Raw genomic sequence first — 17743 nt, 5'->3', positions numbered from 1 at the left:
CGATTTTATTTATTTATTTGACAGAGACAGAGATAGCGAGAGCAGGAACACAAGCAGCGGGAGTGGGAGAGGGAGAAGCAGGCCTCCCCTCGAGGAGGGAGCCCGATGTGGGACTCGATCCCAGGACCCTGGGATCATGACCTGAGCCGAAGGCAGACGCTTAACGACTGAGCCACCCAGGCACCCTACGCTGGCTTTCTTAATGCTCCTCTTGCCTCTGATCTTGCCTGCTGTCTGCTGTCACACAGACGTTCCCACAACACAAAATTAATCATATGAGTCCTTTGTGTAGATTTTTTTTTTCTGTTCCCCATCAATTATCAACACCAAAAATTCCATTCAAATCTCTTGGCCTTTTATATGGGAAAGGCCCTTTATGAAGTGACCCAAGTGGATTTTCAGCTGCTGCTTCTCCCATAATTTACCCACATGCAGTTGCAATTAATATATATATATATAAATGGCTTTTCTCATTCCCCCTTTCTGACTCAAAAATGCTGTGAATTCTCAGTGAATCCCTTCTGCCAGGCAGATTGGCTTCTAGTGCTCCTGGAGTATCTCATTAAATCCTCCGAGGGAACATTAATACTCTCAACCACACGTATCTGTGTGTATTTACTCCTCAACCAGACCATGAACATATGGAACATATGGACATCTTCATTTCTGTATTCACAAAGTCTGGGTCAGCACAGCCCATGGAGGAGGCTATAAAAATTGTCTATAGAAGAGATACTGATGGCAGAGTCCCCTCAGAGCTTAGTTTAGGGGAAGACAAACCTGTAAACAATCACAGCTGTGTGATTAGTATTGATCAATTATTTTCAGAGGCTCTCTGCTCAAGGATCGACTTTTCTGTATTTTGTATACTATGCCCATCCCCCACTTTTTCTTGTTTGCCATTTCGGTTAGTAATTATATGTATCAGTTTTCTAATGCTGAGTAACAAACTACTACAGATTTAGCAGCTTAAAACAATGCATATTCGTTATCTCATAGTATCTGTGGGTCTGGAGTCCAGGCACAGCTTAATTGGACCCTTTGTTCAAGGTCTCAGGAGGGTACAGTCAAGGCCTTAGTGGGGCTCCATTCTCATCCAGAGCTCAGGGTCCCCGTCCAAGCTCACTGAGGTTGTTGGCAGAATTCGCTTTCTCGTGGCTGTGAGACCGAGACCCTCAGCTTCTAGAGGCTGCCCATCTACATGGGCAGCTCACAACGTAGCTGTTGCTTCTTCAAGGCCCGAAGGGGAGTGTCTTTCTTCAGGAAGTACCCAGTCCCTCTTAAGAATTTGTATCTCATGTAAGTCAGGCCCACCCCTAATAACTTTCTTTTGGATTAGCTCAAAATCAGCTGGCTTGGGACCTTAATTATACTGTAAAATCCCTTCACCTTTGTCTTGCAATATCACCAAATCCTGGATGCTAGCCTGTCATATTCACAGGTGTTGCTCACCCTAAAGAGGAGGGGATTATGTATGCATGTACAGCAGGGGAGCGGATCTTGGAACTCTGCCTACATCATTCTACCCTTGGCCAGCAGGGACTGAGCCAGCTACAGAGCTCCTACTAAAATCCTTAAGACTCAAGTCAGCCCGCTTGTGTGGGCAAACACCTCGGGATTACGGGGCAGGGAGGGGTTGTCACGTCACAGGGTTTCCTTCATACGTACACGCTGTCTTACAAAGAGAGTTTCTTTGGAAACCCTGAAGGGAGAGAATGGTGCAACTTCCTTGGGAGATTCGACCTTGTCTCAGGAGACTTCCAGAAAATTCTGACATCACTAAATGGTTTGCATTTGGGGTGCCTGGGTCGCTCAGTTGGTTAAGCGTCCAACTCCTGATCTCAGCTCAGGTCTTGATCTCAGAGTTGTGAGTTCAAGCCCCACATTGGGCCCCACGTTGGGCTCCACGCTCAGCATGGAGCCTACTTAAAAAAAAAAAAAGATGGTTTGCATTTACTCCTGGAATATTCCTCAGTCAACTAGGAAGGGTCAGATACTGGGGATGATAAATAAGATAGAATTGCCCTGTAATGAAGCTGTTTCCTATAGAGTTGTTCTCAAGTCTTTAGCCTTTATTTAGAGACAATCCCCAAACGACATTCACATGAGAGCTGCAATCCCAGGGTTGTTCTGGGGTGAGGTCAAATTCTTAAATCTTTTTAACTCTGACACACACGCTCTCCTCCTCTTTCCCTCACTCCCCATCTCTTTCACACACATACACACACACACTCACACAATCTAGAATGCAGTGAGTGAATGGTACTGGTATACAATCTGACTTATATTTTAAAGTCATTCCAGGGCGCCTGGGTGGCTCAGTTGGTTAAGCGACTGCCTTCGGCTCAGGTCATGATCCTGGAGTCCCGGGATCGAGTCCCGCATCGGGCTTCCTGCTCGGCAGGGAGTCTGCTTCTCCCTCTGACCCTCCTCCCTCTCATGCTCTCTGTCTCTCATTCTCTCTCTCGCAAATAAATAAAATCTTAAAAAAAAATAAAAATAGGGCGCCTGGGTGGCTCAGTTGGTTAAGCGACTGCCTTCGGCTCAGGTCATGATCCTGGAGTCCCGGGATCGAGTCCCGCATCGGGCTTCCTGCTCGGCAGGGAGTCTGCTTCTCCCTCTGACCCTCCTCCCTCTCATGCTCTCTGTCTCTCATTCTCTCTCTTGCAAATAAATAAAAATCTTAAAAAAAAAAAAAAAGTCATTCCAAATCTTTGGCACTCTGTTATTAGTAAAAACAAAGTTTGCTTGCCCTTGGCAGCTTATGGCAAACAAAGCACACTGCCTCAGACACCCAGATTGAGAATTTATCCAACTAACAGTTTTTCGCGGATTCCACAGGCTGTGTTCTTGCGTGGATAAGAGTATTAAACTCTTTCTACTTGTAAATAGCTTGTGAAGAAAAATTCTCAAGGCAGCCAAAACAAGCCATTAGAGCAGATTTTATTTTATTTCCTGTTTCATTCCAGCTCCTTTTATTGCAGCGGTGCACATAAATGACCTCAAGTAACCCTCTGTCTCCTGAATTAAATAACTCCTATCTTTTATTAGATCATGTTTCAAAAAGAAAGTCTGTTGCTGCACATTTAAATGCCTGTGAGATCCATTCAGGTATTATAAACGTGCCTGCCCCATATTCAAAGCCATTAAAAGCAAAACAAAATAAAAAACAATAAACCCACTGGAAGCCAAATAAAACATCACTGTGAGTCAACTCCCAAGGTCCAGTAGTTTGTGACCAGTGCCACCAAACAAGAGATACATACCTCTAACTTGCAGCAATGTATTTACCATAAAGGAGGGGATTGAGAGTGTATGCACAAGTGAAAGTGCAGGAGAGAGAGAGTGAGTGTGTGCGCACTGTGCACACGTGTGTGCCCACACACATTCTCTACCCGGAAGGTGCTGCATTATGGGGCCAGCAACACCAAGGTGTGTGTAGAGCTTAGCCTGTCCTGTCTCCTGCAGAGTCCCATAGGTCACTGCACTGGGTTCAGAAAGGCCTACATGCATAGCACTTCTTCTGTTTACTTATGTGGGAGACCTGCAGTCTAGGAGGATACCTCCAGTCCCATCACTGTGGATGCTACTAGAAGGTCCCAAAGTTATTTTAGCTGATGGCTTTTGGCTCCAGGTAGAGTGAACACCCATTCCTTCTGTCTCTAGCTCATTCATTTGCTCCCTAATTCAACAAATGTCGCCTGAATTCCAGGGCTATGTTGGCATTGTGCCAGGCATTCAAGATGGAACATTGAATAGGGTAACATCCTTGTCCTCAAAAAGCTACGGCCGAGTGGGGACGCCATCTAGACGAAGCCAGGGTCACGGCCAGAGTGATGAGCACTCTCACAAGGGGGGCCGACGTTAAGCAAAGAAGGAAGGTCAGGGCTGCTGTGGGAGAGGTGGGGGAGGGACTGTGGTAAAAGTAACCCTCAAGCCGAGTTTTCATAATGGAAAAGAACGGATTAAGTGGAGAGCAGAGGAGAGGCTGCTTCAAGCAAATGGAACAGCCTGTGGGAAGCATAGAGGCCTACTGGCACCTCACGTTCGGTCACGGAGGGCAGATGAAAGAACCAGACGGGAGCTAAGCTCCTGTGCTAAGCTAGTCCATGCTTTCAGCCTGTGGGCAATGAAAGTAAGGTGACTCAGCGTAGCTAATAATTATTGAGGGCTTCTTACATACTCAGTCATCTTTAAGTATCTATCTTATTGTTGTTATATCACCCAATTCTCACAGCACACCTGCGTGTATGTACTATAGTTATCCCCCATTTTCTACGTGAGGAAATTGAGGCACTGAGAGCGTGAGCAGTCTGTCCAAGGTCTCACGGCTAATGGAGGCCAGAGCTGGGCTGCAAACCGGGGCGGGCTGCCTCTCTCCTTGCGCTGTTGTGCTCAAGAGTGGCAAGCACGGTGTGTCAGGGCTCAGAGGGAGGTTGGGGAAGGCCATTCCGGCCACAGTGCACAGGGCTGACCGGCAGTGGGGGAGGATGGGTGTATGCTGAAGGGGGATGGGGGCCGGGCGGGCCATCTCCAGGGTGGTCGCGGGGGCACACAGGGTGGGAGCCCTCTGTGCCGAGACTCGGTGCCTGCAGTCAGGAGGCCCAGCTGTCTATGATCTCGGGGTGGGACCCATCTGAGGACCACGTCCTTCCTCTGGGTCACTGTGTGATGATGATTCCTAATCACAAACATTATTTTTTTTAATTTTTAATAAAGATTTTATTTATTTATTTGACAGAGAGAGAGAGCACAAGTAGGCAGAGCAGCAGGCAGAGGGAGAGGGAGAAGGAGGCTCCCCGCCGAGCAGGGAGCCTGATGTGGAGCTCAATCCCAGGACCCCGGGATCATGACCTAAGCCGAAGGCAGACGCTTAACCAACTGAGCCACCCAGGTGCCCCCAAACAGATTGCTTCAAATCATTCTTTTAAACCTGGCCAAGAAGGGTCAATGTTCTTCCCCCACCTCCTTGGTTTTTAATTCCCTGCCTTTCCTTCGTTTACTTTTAAAACTAAAACACTCCTCTGTATCCCCCAAGATTCTCTCAGTTAGCAGAGGAGTTCCGCACACACCTTCCTGGGCTAGAAACCTCAGAAGCATCTTTTTGGCCATCATCTGACCAGTCACCATATCCAGCAGATCCTTCCTTGTGCTTAGCCCTCAAATCTGTTCTTTCCGTCAGCACTGTTCTCTCATCGTCTCTGGTCCTGATCACTGCAAGAGCCCGCTTACCGAGCTTCCTGCTGCCAGGCTCTCCCCATTCCAGGGCTCTGCCCTATATTGCCCACCAGGGTTAGCTTGCTAGAGTTACTGCATCATTGCTTTAGCAACACTGACAGAAACCCCAACTTACAGGGTAAAGCAAACCCCATAAAATAGCATAAAGAAAGCCCTTTACAACCTGACCCCAACCTAGCTTTCTTTTAAAAAACAAAGATTTTATTTATTTATTTGAGAGAGAGAGAGCATGAGCAGGTGGGAGGGGTAGAAGGAGAGGAAGAAACAGGCTTCCTGCTGAGCAGGTAGCCTGACACAGGACTCGATCCAGGACCCTGGGATCATGACCTGAGCCGAAGGCAGGCGCTTAACCGACTGAGCTCCCCAGGAGCCCCCCAAACCTAGCTTTCTTGAAGTATTTTGTCATTCTCCACAAAAGTAACACCTGCTGATTAAATAAAAACTGTGAATATCAGGGCACCTGAGTTGCCAGTCGGTTAAGCATCTGCCTTTGGCTCAGGTCATGATCCCAGCGTCCTGGGATCCAGCCCAGGTCCTCCCACTCCCCCTGCTTGTGTTCCCTCTCTCGCTATGTCTCTGTCAAATAAATAAATAAAATCTTTAAAACACACACACAAACCAGCTCGGTTTTTAAATGAAAAATAAATAAAAACAAAAAGTTCATAATTATAACCTTGGAATGCTTAAATGTTGCAACAGTCTGATAATTGATTCAAAATGGAGCTGTTTGGTCAGATATTCCTCAGAGGACTGCCCATTTCAATGCCTCATTTCCCAAGAGTGTTGACCTGCCTGGATCCTCCAGGGCAGCGTTCTCAAGCTTCTAGTTTCAGGAACCCTTTTCATTTCTAGAAATTATTCAGGACCTCAAAGAATTTTTCTTGATATAAGTTACATCTATTGATATTTATCATAGTCATAATTAAACTAGAAAAATTGTAATATGGGCCAAATGCTATTTTAGGACGGGACATACAGCAGTAAAAACAACAGATTAGACAAAGCCCTGCCCTTGTGGGGTGTACATTCTATTGAGGGGAGTCAAACAATAAATAGGTTAGCAGATAAACTTAAAATATGTCAGAGAGAGGATGATAAATCCCGTGGAAGAAAATCAGCTAAGTGTGGGGGTTCTGGCAGCTGGCCAGCGCCCAAAGGAAATATGTGAAGGAGGTTGGCCGTGTCGGGAGGTTCCAACTATAGGTACCTTGAGGTGGGAGTCGGCCCGACTCACACCCCTGACTCGTACATCTCCCACATGTGCTCCTGTGAAGTTCCCAACTTGATGTCAAGGGACAGAAGCATGCAAGCAACCGGCCATGTATCAAATCTGTTTTCTTTCTCACAGAATCGTGCTAATCACCGACAAAGGGCAGCCTAGTGGGGACCTTGGAAGACTTTGAATTTAGTGCTGGGAACCTAGAAAAACCTCTAATGTAGATTTACTAAAGACTTCCATCAGACTCACCAAAACCAACATATAGAGCACTTATTGTATTCCAGGCCCTTTTAAAGCCTGGATTCACCATCGTGCAAAGCCAAATCCCCCTATGGCTCACTGAGTACCATTTCACACCAGCCAGTCTTCCTGCTCTCCTGCCATGCATGTTTCCAGGCTCTCAAGACCACCTGCTAATATCTGCTACCTCTTGCTATTTAAACCTATCTGATTTCTAAGTTGGCAAAGTATGAGTTGGGATAGAAGTTTGAACACTAATACTGCATTCTCCAAATCAAATTGATTCTTGCGTTTGTGGACAGTAAGCGATAAGAGATTAGATAGGAAGGATACACGTGGTGGGTCCCAGGCGCTCTGGATAAAAACATAAATAAGACCCAGCCCCTGTCTGAAGTGCTTGCAAGGAAACTGAGTGAGTAAGCAAATCTGATTCAGCACCATAATTGCTCTGGAAGAGACCTGCACAGAATGCTTTGCGCACACAGGAAGGAGCAACTGATTGCTCTGCAGGACCAGAGAATTTTGTTTTGAAGGACAAGTAGATGTATCCCAGGTTAGTGAAGGTGAGCTAAGGAAAAATATGGGCAAACTCTAAAACGTGTGAGAGGTCATGGCAAGTTGGTGACGAGTGACTACCCTGGGTGGGGTGGGGACATGCCAGGAAGAGGTCAGATGAAGGACCTTGAGTGCCATGCTGAGATATTTGAAACTTATTCTGTGGGCAGAAAGCATGGAAACAGCCCTAATTTCTACAACAAATTAAGTCTGCACTGACAAGTTCATTGTATTAGCGGGAAGCTTTTTTAGTTAATTGCTCATCTGAGAGCTGCCATCTTTGTCATTCTGGAGCCTAATGTTGTACCTGTCACTTGATAGGTTGACTAATGTTTATTAACATGAGTACAATCCAGGTAGTTGAAAAAGTCAAGTTTTATAGCACAGAATTTCAAGAAGCAGTCAAAATACTCATGATTTTATAGGAATTCTTTTTTGTTGTTGTTTTTTTAATGAATCCATCCCTCTTTTCCCCAAGCAAACCTGGGCTCCCTCTCTGTTGTTATCTCATGCATTCCATCACCCCCATCCTTGCGGGCTCCCTCCATCTAACCAGTTACTAAGACCTGACCCCTCTTTTCCTGAGTATTTCTTGAATCCATACTCATTTTTCCATGTCCATCATTATCTGGATTGTACTCACAGACTCTCTACCTGTTTCCCTGGACCCCTTGTCTCCCACCTCAACCCCTAGTCCATTGTCCACCAACATCCAGACCATAACTAGAGGGGAGTTGAGTCACTTCCCTGTAGAGGGACAAGTCTCACCATGTCTGGACAGTGTTGCCCTTAAATAGGGGAAAAGTATTTTAAAAACTCAAATAAGTGATATTTGTATATGAAGTCACTATGAAGCCTTGGGCCAACCTATCCTAATTGCTTGCCTGCAACTGTGCCTGAGGGAAAACCAGAGATTTGCATTCTCTGGTTTGCAGGTGGAACTTTGCTTGCCATTGTCTCTGTTAAATAATTTGCATCTTGACTGAACTCAGAGGTTTTAAATTTATTTCCTTCCTCAACATTTTTCTCCTGCTAAGAGAGAGAGAGAGAGAAGCATAGCAGGGAGTTGGATCTTACCTTTTTACTCAAACACTAGAAGTATATTTTCTCCAAATTCCAAAAGAGGAATTTATAAAATTATAGACTCTCAGCCCTGAAGAAACTCTAGAGAACATCCAGCCTAAACCCCTCATTTTAGGGCTAAGGGCAGATTGACAAAGGGACTTTTAGGGAGACACAGAGAGAACCAGAGAAAGGGTTCAGACCATTCAGGTCTCTGACCCCCAGTCCCAGGTTCCCTCTACAAAGGAGGGATAGCACAAGGGGTAATTCTATGTGTCTGTATTCTCAGAACTGTCTCTCCCTAATCAAAACCATCTATCAACACTCTCTTCTTGTTTTGCTCTTTCTCTAAGGATTCTGCGTGTAGTAAGAGGAGTAGATGGAGAGAGGACAATGGTTGTTTAGTTTCTGCTCTATATTAAATGAACATTTTCTCACTTGTGAGACATTGAATGTGCCCTGTTCTCAGACACAGTCCCCCTCTGTAGCTGGGCTGTAAGCCTGCTGACTCTCCCCCTGGAGGGATGGGCCTGTCTCTGGGGGCTGGCTGGAGGTTTCCTGGCCGGCCCTGCCTCCGGGTTCCCTCTGAGCTCAGAGGACCCATAGCCGGGTGACCTTCCAAGGAACTTGTCCAAGCCTTTTCTTTTCATTTGGAAAATGGAGATTAAAATATTGACCACTTAGGCATATTATAAGCACTTATTGCAAGTTGATATAAATAAAGTACTCCTCACCGTGCCAAGCATATTGTATGTATTTGTAGATATTTATTAACTTCTCACGCCTCTGTTTGTTCTTCAATCGGAAACAGTTTCTGAGCTTCTCTAGTGGCCCATGGGCCCCTCCTCTTCTCCATGAAAGACATTTATGAGCAGTTACAGGCTTAAACCCTCATTCCTGCATCCTCTGCCCACTCCTGCCATTTGACAAGAACCTTGTGTCAGATTTTTAAATGAAATAATGGATTTGAAAGTATCTTAAAAACTTGGATTTGAAAGTATCTTAAAAGCTTTAAAATACTTTACAAATTATTATTTACTTAAGACAGGCCTGTGGTCAGAACTCCAGATGCACAACACTAAGGAGGCTCTAGGAAAACATCTGTTTGAATGAAGCTATTTTCTTCATTAATTCAATAGGTATTTATTGAACCCACAAAGCACTAAGTTAGGCAGTCAGGTACAATAGTCAACATGAAGACAAAAGCCCTGCTTTTGTGGAGCTTATAGTCGAGTGGGGGAGAAGGACAATAAGCTAGTGTAAATAAAACAGATGACAGAATTATGGAATATGGCAAGCGATCTCAAGGAAATAAGAAAGATGTTGTAGTAGGCCATGTTAAATTTAGAGGCAGTAGTCACAGGAAGCCCCTCAGGGAGATGATATTGAAACTGAGATTTAAAGGATGAGAGGAGCAGACTGTGGGAAGAAGAGGGAATAGAGTACCCAAGGCAGAAAGAATTACAAATGCAAGAGCCATGAGGCAGAAAGGAACTTGACTTGTTCCCAGAATAGCAAGCCAGCGTGATCACAACACAGTGAACAAGGGGGAGGAGAGTGGAGGCTAAAGTCCCATAGACAGGCAGCTGCCATATCGTGTAGCTACTTGAGGGCAGGATAAGAGTTTAGCATTTTATTCCAAGAGTGATAGGAGAATGGGTTTAGCAGCTCAGCCCCATAATGTATGTTTTTAAAAAGATTAATTCTCCTGCTTTGTGGAGAGCATATTGTAGGTAAGCAAGAGGAAAATCGGGGAGACAAATTGGAGACTACTGTAGTGGTCTAGGCAAGAGGGGAGGATTCAGGGAGCACAGGGATGAGTGGTGGGAAGAGGAGAGAAACATATTTGAGCATTTTAATTTAAGTATAACATAATTTAAAGATTAGTTTTATTATCAGAACTTGTAGGTGGTGGGGAGATGGAGAGAAAGGAGTTAAGAATGAAAAAGAATGACTTCTAGGGGGCGCCTGGGTGGCTCAGTCAGGGAAGTGTCTGCCTTCAGTCATGTCATGATCCCGGGGTCCTGGGATCGAGTCCCACGTTGGGCTCTCTGCTCAGCTGGGAGCCTGCTTCTCCCTCTCACTCTCCCCCTTTACTTTCCCTCTCTCTCAAATAAATAAATAAAATAAAATCTTAAAGATAAAGGAATGACTTCTAGGTAAGAAATGTGGTTGGTGGTTTTTGCTTAAAATGGGAAAAGTAGGGAGAAAGAGAGTTTTGGGGATAAGAGTATGAGTTCTGCATTGGACAGGTTAAGTTTGAAGATATCCAAGTAGGGACACTGAGCAGGCAGTTGGATAAGTGAATTTGGGGCTAAGTAGACATCCAGACAGGATGTCATTCCAGAGGCAAATTCAGAATTCATCATTAGTTAGAATTTACATGTATGCAGAGCCATCAGATAGAATGAGGTGGCTCAGAGAAGAGATGTGAGGACAAAGCATTTACTCCTTGAGTGGGAGAGGAAAAAGAACCCACAATGGATGTCAAGAAAAAAATCCAGAGAGATGGGAGGACAAACAAGAGGAGGGGTGTTCCAGAATCTGGAGAAAAGAGTTTCAAGGGGAGGTAGTGATCGAGTAATCAGATTTTGCTGAGAAGTTGATTAGGATGTAAGACTGAGAATTAACCCTTGGATTTGGCCACATGGAGGTTGTTGGTGACCTTGACAAGAACTGATTCTGTGGAGTGGGCAAGAGAGTTTAGACCAGTGGAGGCCTGAAGCCCGATTAGAGCAGCTTAGGGCATAATTGGAGAGGAGGAAACTCCTTAATAGAGGAGAAGAGAAAGTGGATTATATAGAAAGTGGAAGTGAAAAACAGGGCCACACTAGAAAGTTCTGTTTGTTTACTGAGAGGGACGGTCTAGGAGGGCAAGAGAGACTGTTGAGGCTAAGTCCTTGGGTAGGTTTAGAGGGGATGAGATCCACTGCAAAAATAAAGGGAACAAGAGGGAAGGCAGAGAATATGGGTTCAGATACAATTGGTGGTTAGAAAACTCATTCATTCATTCATTTAGTAAATACTGGCCTACTATGTGCCAATTGCTATCTTAGGGGCAAGACATACAGCAGTGAATGAAACAAATAAGAAAAACTCATGCTCTCATGGCATTTACGTTCCATTGAGGGGAATCAAGCAATAAATATGTTAACAGAGGCATTTATAATATGTCAGAGAGCAGATAATAAGCACTTTGGAGAAAAATGAACTAGGGTAAGGGGGTTATAGGGAGCTGGAGAAGAGAGTTGCCATTTTTTACAGGGTGGTCAAAAAAGGCCTTAATGATGAGGGAATATCAGAACGGGCCTAATGGAAGTGAGGGAGGACACCACCCATGTACATATCTTGGAAAGAAGGTTCCCAAGCAGAGGGATCAAAAACGTGACAAACTGCTGAGGCAGGAGGGTGCTTGGCACAATGTGCGGAAGAGCAGGCAGGCCAGTGTGACTGAATGAAATGCAGCAGGTGGAGTATTGTAGGAGAGACCAGAGGGGCAGTGCGGGGACAGCTCACATGGCCTGGGAGGTAAAGACTTGAACTCTACTCTGAGTGAGATGGGGAGTCACGGGTGAGTTTTGAGCAGACCTGTGACATAATCTGACTGACATTCTTAAAAGATCACTACGGCTGCTACTGTGGGGAACGCAGCATGGGAGTCCAGGACGCAAGTGTGGCCACCCTGAGGGAAACTGGTACAGCAAGGCAGGCAGGAGATGATGCACTTCTCAGCTGGCTTCTGTTTTCTCAGTGAGTAAGAGGCAAGATCTCCATACAGGAGTGAGGAGGGTATGATGGAGGCTTGAGGAGGGAAGAGAAGGTATGATGAGAGTGGATGATGAATTGATTAGGGGACTGTGATAGAAATGCTCTCCAAATAGCTGGCGGTAACAAGCAGTTTGCTACAATGCTTGTTTACCTCAGAACCTCTGGGACGTCTCTGTCTGTGCACCTCTCCTCCTTGTGTCCAGTTTCTCTCCCTTCATCCTGTTTCATGTCCTCTGACTCTAGAGAGTCCCCAGTTGGCCTGGAGAACCCAGGCATTTATTAAGAAGAAAATGACAACCCACTGGCCCAGCCAGCTTCTTATATCAAAGCCATTGCAAAGACTTGAGGGAAACCCGCAGAGAGCTCAGTGCTCCTGGAGAGAGTGTTATACACTTGGCATCCCACCACCACACACTCCAGCGGTCAGTGAGGGAGGCCCATACCGTTTCCATACAGACCTTGGCAGGATTTGAGAGATACCCACAGGATTCCTCATGCTTCTAGTAAGCCATTCCTCCCCCACCTCCATGACACTGCACCTCACAACAGACTGTCTAACGGGGCAGTCCCCACAACAAGTTCACCGTTAAAACTGATGACCCACCTTTCCTGAAATGACTATTAGAACTAATTTCATCCCGGCCCCTATCCCTCTTTAACTTGGACGCCACAAGAATTCCAAGACACTAAGGTCATCTGGAAGATAGCTTATTTAAGGGCCAGATGGAAATGGCTTCCACCACTTCTGTCCACATCCCATTGGACAGAAGACAGGTCAGTGCAGTGGGTGCAGCCTAACTACAAAGAAAGCTGCAAATACATAAGTAGGGAAGAGGAAAATGGAATGGCATTTGGTGAACACAGACACTGTCTCTGCCATAAGCCAAGAAGAAACGAGTAGGAGGCACGCGCAGGGACAGTAGTGAACCAAAGATCAAGGGGAACGAAATCTCCAAGAAAGAGGAATTGGTCAATACTGTCATGCTGTGGGAAGATGAAGTAAGATATGAACATAAAGTTCTGAGTTTTCAGTTACGAAGTCCCTGATAACGTGATGAAGGGTAGTTTCTGTGAAGTTATTGTGAAGTGAAAGATGAGAGGTGAAGAAGTAGACCCAGAGAGCATAGACTATTCTGGAGGAGAACCTATATAAAATGATAGAGTGAAGTAACTAGAGAGTGGTGCCTAATCGAGGGAGAATTATTTTTGAATGTAGGCAAGGTGTTTACAAGCTAAGGAACTAGCAGCAAAGGAGAAATTAGAGATAACAAAAAGGTGGCAATTCATCTAGGAAGTCAAGAAGAAGCCAGGAAGGGGTGAGATCAGAGCACAAGTGAATGTATTAGTCTTGGACAGGAGGAATGATGTGGCCTCTTCTAAGATGTGTGGGAGGGTAGCCAGGTAGGAACACCTTAAGAAAATTTATATGAGGGACAGGAAGTGGAGGGACTTCATGGCTAGTGGTGTTTATTTTTTCAAAGGAGTTAATCTACTGTTAGTGAAAGGACTGATGGAGTAGTGTGTATGTATATGGTTGAGCGGGAGCAGATTGGGGGCTAACTATGGAGAGAGCAGGATGGTACTTAGGGCTCAGCTGATGTTGGAGACCCCTTATATGTAATGGCACGTTTGTGAGATTTTCTCCACACAACTCTCTGGGACAGAGCCGGATGTTTGAACTCATCCAGGACTGGGGATTTTTGTAGAGTGGGTGTTGTGGAATAACAAGGGGCTGGTGGGTGAGGGTCTTGGTGAGAGAGGTATTACAGTGGTGTCGGCTAGACAGGAAAGGAAGTTCAGAGACCGAGAGAAAGCAGAGGTTAAGGGCCTGGAGGGCATGAGGAAATGGAAGAGCTGAGTCCGTGTGAACAAAGAAGCGAGAAATGGAAGGGTAAGGAATTATCACAGAGGCTAGGATAGTAGAGTTTTACATTTCTAATAGGGGGCGGGGATCCAGAGTATGGTCATGGGAGGGGGTTGCTAGAGGAGGTTGAAAGCAAGGTGCTGTGGAGTTGAAGAGGTTGAGGTGCTCAGGCTCTTGATGCATATGGGGCAGTGGCCCAGAGAGCTATCAGTGATTTAGACTAAAGGAGTTGATAGCATGAGATACAAAGAAGGGAGGGCTTTTGCATGAAGGTAAAAGAGCTGGAGAATTGTAAATCCCTTTTTTTTCCACTTCATCTTCCTCCACCTGTTTTAGACCCTTATGATCCTGTTTGGATTATAGAAATACTCTCCTAATTGGTTTCCCTGATTTTGGTTTCTCTCCCATGTATTCCATCATACACACAACTGCCAGCTTACTCTCGACCATGATTCACTCTTGCTCAAAAACTTCAGTAGCTCCCTCCCTGCCTATAGAATAGAATCCATATTCCTTAACCCCACCCTCAGTGCTCCAGGCACAGAGCTGGTTTCAATCCACTGCTTTGTTTTATGCATCTAGTTTGAGGCAACAGCAAATATTTAGTTTATATTGGTTTAAATTCTGCACTACTTTACTAACACAAGTCGTGAATGTGGTTTTGTGAATTGTGAAGAATGTTATTCCCAACCATCTCAGAATGGTACCCATTAAGGGTCAATTCAAATGTAGATTATCCCCTTCCTCAAATGACATCACCATTCTCTGTCCTTTTCTAAAAAATCCACTTTAAGCTTTCTATTGTAGTGAGTCCGGTACCTATAAAGCAAGAACCATTCCTAGTTTATCACTGCACCTCAAAACCTTTGCACCCCAGTTTATAACACCTAGCTCAGTATCTCGCCTTTGTAGGTATCCAGTGTCTGCTGACTACATGCATGCATTCATGAATAAATAAATGAATGGATGAGTGGAGTTCTTATAATGTTCTAATAGGATTAAGGGCCAGAATCCTTAACTAGAAGGTGATCTCCTCAAGGTTAGGGTTGATATTATCTTTTTTATCCTTAATACTTAGTTAGCATGGTTCTGGGAGCATTGTAAGCTAAGTCCACAGTAAATACTTGGTAAAATCTTGGCAAATGGAATTGAAACAGGCAGCTTCACCCCTAAATGATTCTCACTGTGTCAACGCCAAGAAGGTGAACAGGGTCTCTGACCCAGCAAATAGCTGTTTATATCCTGACTTGAATAAAACATTGACTCTTATAATTGGACAGCAGCTCCCTTAACAGAAATCCATTTATTCATTTAATTCTTTGATTTTTTAAACCATACCATAAATTGTGATTGATCTATGTGTGATAACTTTATTCCAGACACTGAAGGAAAAAAAGTAATCTGTGAGAACAGACACAGGAAAAGATGCTCCACATCACTTATCAGGGAAATGCAAATCAAAACCACAAAGAGATATCACCTCATACCTGTCAGAATGGCTAGTATCAAAAAGAAAGAAAGAACAACTGTTGGCAAGGATGTGGAGTCAAAAGGAAACCCTGTCTACTATGAGTGGGAATGTAAATTGTTGTAGCCACTGTGGAAAACAGTAAGGAGGTTCCTCAAAAAATCAAAAATAGAACTACCTGATGATCCAGTAGTTCCACTACTGGGTATTTAATCCAAAGAAAACAAAAATACTAAATTTGAAACGATACATGCATCCCTTTGTTTATTGCACCATTATTTACAACAGCCAAAACATATAGGCAACTTAAGTGTCCATCAGTAGATGAGTGGATAAGGAAGGTGTGGTGTATATGGAATATTACTCTGCCATAAAGAATGCAATCTTGCCATTTGTGACAACATGGATAGACCTAGAGGGTATTATGCTAAGTGAAATAAGTGAGACAGAGGAAGATGCCATATGATTTCGCTTATATGCAGAATCCAAAAAAAAAAAAAAAAAAGGCAGAAACAGACTCATTAATACAGAGAACAAACTAGTCGTTGTTTTGGGGGAGCAAAATGGGTGAAGGCGAGTGGGAGGTACAGGCTTCCAGTTACAGAATGAATAAACATGGGTAAAAGGCACAGTATAGGGAATATAATCAATGGCATTGTCATAGCATTGTATGGTGACAGACGATAGCTACCCTTGTGAGCAAGCATAACATAGAGAGAAGTTGAATCACTGTGTTGTACATGTGAAACTAATGTAACATTGTATGTCAACTATGCTTCAACGAACAGAAAATACAAAAGTAATCTGTGAGAAAAGCAGCCATCTCATGTCTATAAAGTACCTCTCCTTTTTCTCCTGTTTGGCCAGGCTGTGACAACATGTTGATGGGTGTAAAGTCTCTGAAAATAGTGAAGAAGACTATGGACACACATGGCTCTTGGATGAAAGATGCTGTCAGCAATTCCCAAAAGGTTTATTTCCTAGTTGGATCCAGAAACAAAACTGTTTGGGAATTTGCAAACATGCGGGCATTCATGGAGGATAGCACCAAGCCAGCCCCGCGGAAGCTAATCCTAACACATTCCTGGCAGGGAACAGGCCAAGTGATCCACAAAGGTTTTCTGTTTTTTCACAACCAAGGGACTCTGAATGAGATCATCAAATATAATCTACAGAAGAGGGCTGTGGAAGATCGGATGCTGCTCCCAGGAGGGGCAGGCCGAGCACTGGTCTACCAGCACTCCCCGTCGACATACATTGACCTGGCTGTGGATGAGCATGGGCTCTGGGCCATCCACTCAGGGCCAGGCGTCTATGGCCATTTGGTTCTCACAAAAATTGAACCTGGCACACTGGGAGTGGAATACTCATGGGACACTCCATGCAGGAGCCAGGATGCTGAAGCCTCCTTCGTTTTGTGCGGGGTTCTCTATGTGGTCTATAGTTCTGGCGGCCATGGCCCTCACCGCATCACCTGTGTCTATGATCCGCTGGGCAATATCAGTGAGGACGATCTGCCCAAACTGTTCTTGCCCAGGCGGCCAAGAAGTCATTCCATGATCCATTACAACCCCAGAGATAAGCAGCTGTATGCCTGGAATGATGGAAACCAGATCATTTACAAACTCCAGACAAAAAGAAAGCAGCCTCTGGAGTAATGCAGTACAGCAAGGAGGGAGAGCACTAAGGCTGTGGATGCTGCTCCCCGGGACACTGAGGCCACAGGCCCTTTGCAATACAGTATCCCTCTGATCACATACAGGGATAGGGACTAGAACTGGGCTTGCATATGCATCTTTCCCCTGGATGTTACGGCCTGAGTTATCTTCCAAGAGCGTAGATGAGAGTCTGTCATTCGGAAATTTTCAACTTCATCACCCATCCAAACCTCCTGGCTCTCAAGGCCTTCCACATGCTGATCCAGCTTACGGCCTGCCTTTCCTTTACCCCCACCTCCCCATCCCCCTCCCCTGCCAACAATTAGAAATGTAGCCCACCTCCTAATACTCCTGGCTCCTGTCCTGACCTGTCCTGATGCTCTTTCCTCTTTCTTAAGTGCCTATTGGTATTCTCGTTTTTCACTGCCCAACTAAAGTACAATTTCTTATTGATGTTTAATCTCTGTGTCCCCCAGCTCTGCCCCTTCACCAAGCTGAGGAGATACAAGAGGAAAATAAAACCACTCACATTTAAACACCACTTGGCTGTTACAAAGTGTTTGCTCCTATGTACATCATTTAATTCTCATGCCACCCTGTGAGACATACAGAAGAGATCTTTATAATTGCCATTTTAGAGATCAGAGAAGTTTAGGTGAGCCATTCAGAGG

General features: G+C 44.9%; 1 protein-coding gene and 1 long non-coding RNA gene across 2 annotated transcripts in view; one reads left to right on the top strand and one right to left on the bottom strand.

The window, feature by feature from the left end:
* OLFML1 (olfactomedin like 1) overlaps positions 1-17613 on the top strand; it is a 23727-nt gene extending 6114 nt beyond the window's left edge. The window contains exon 3 of the mRNA XM_081798667.1: positions 16282-17613. Within this exon, the coding sequence (XP_081654793.1) occupies positions 16282-17072 (791 nt within the window). The 3' untranslated portion in view covers positions 17073-17613. The remainder of the gene's footprint in view (positions 1-16281) is intronic.
* Positions 1-17743, bottom strand: part of LOC145716204 (uncharacterized) — a 58154-nt gene that overhangs the window by 39738 nt on the left and 673 nt on the right. The window lies entirely within an intron of this gene.

Source organism: Leptonychotes weddellii, chromosome 11 (assembly GCF_054177405.1).
Source record: "Leptonychotes weddellii isolate Sample4059 chromosome 11, ASM5417740v2, whole genome shotgun sequence".
Lineage (NCBI taxonomy): Eukaryota > Metazoa > Chordata > Mammalia > Carnivora > Phocidae > Leptonychotes > Leptonychotes weddellii.
The sequence above is the reverse complement of the archived record's forward strand: the minus strand, read 5'-3'. Positions and strand labels throughout refer to the sequence as shown.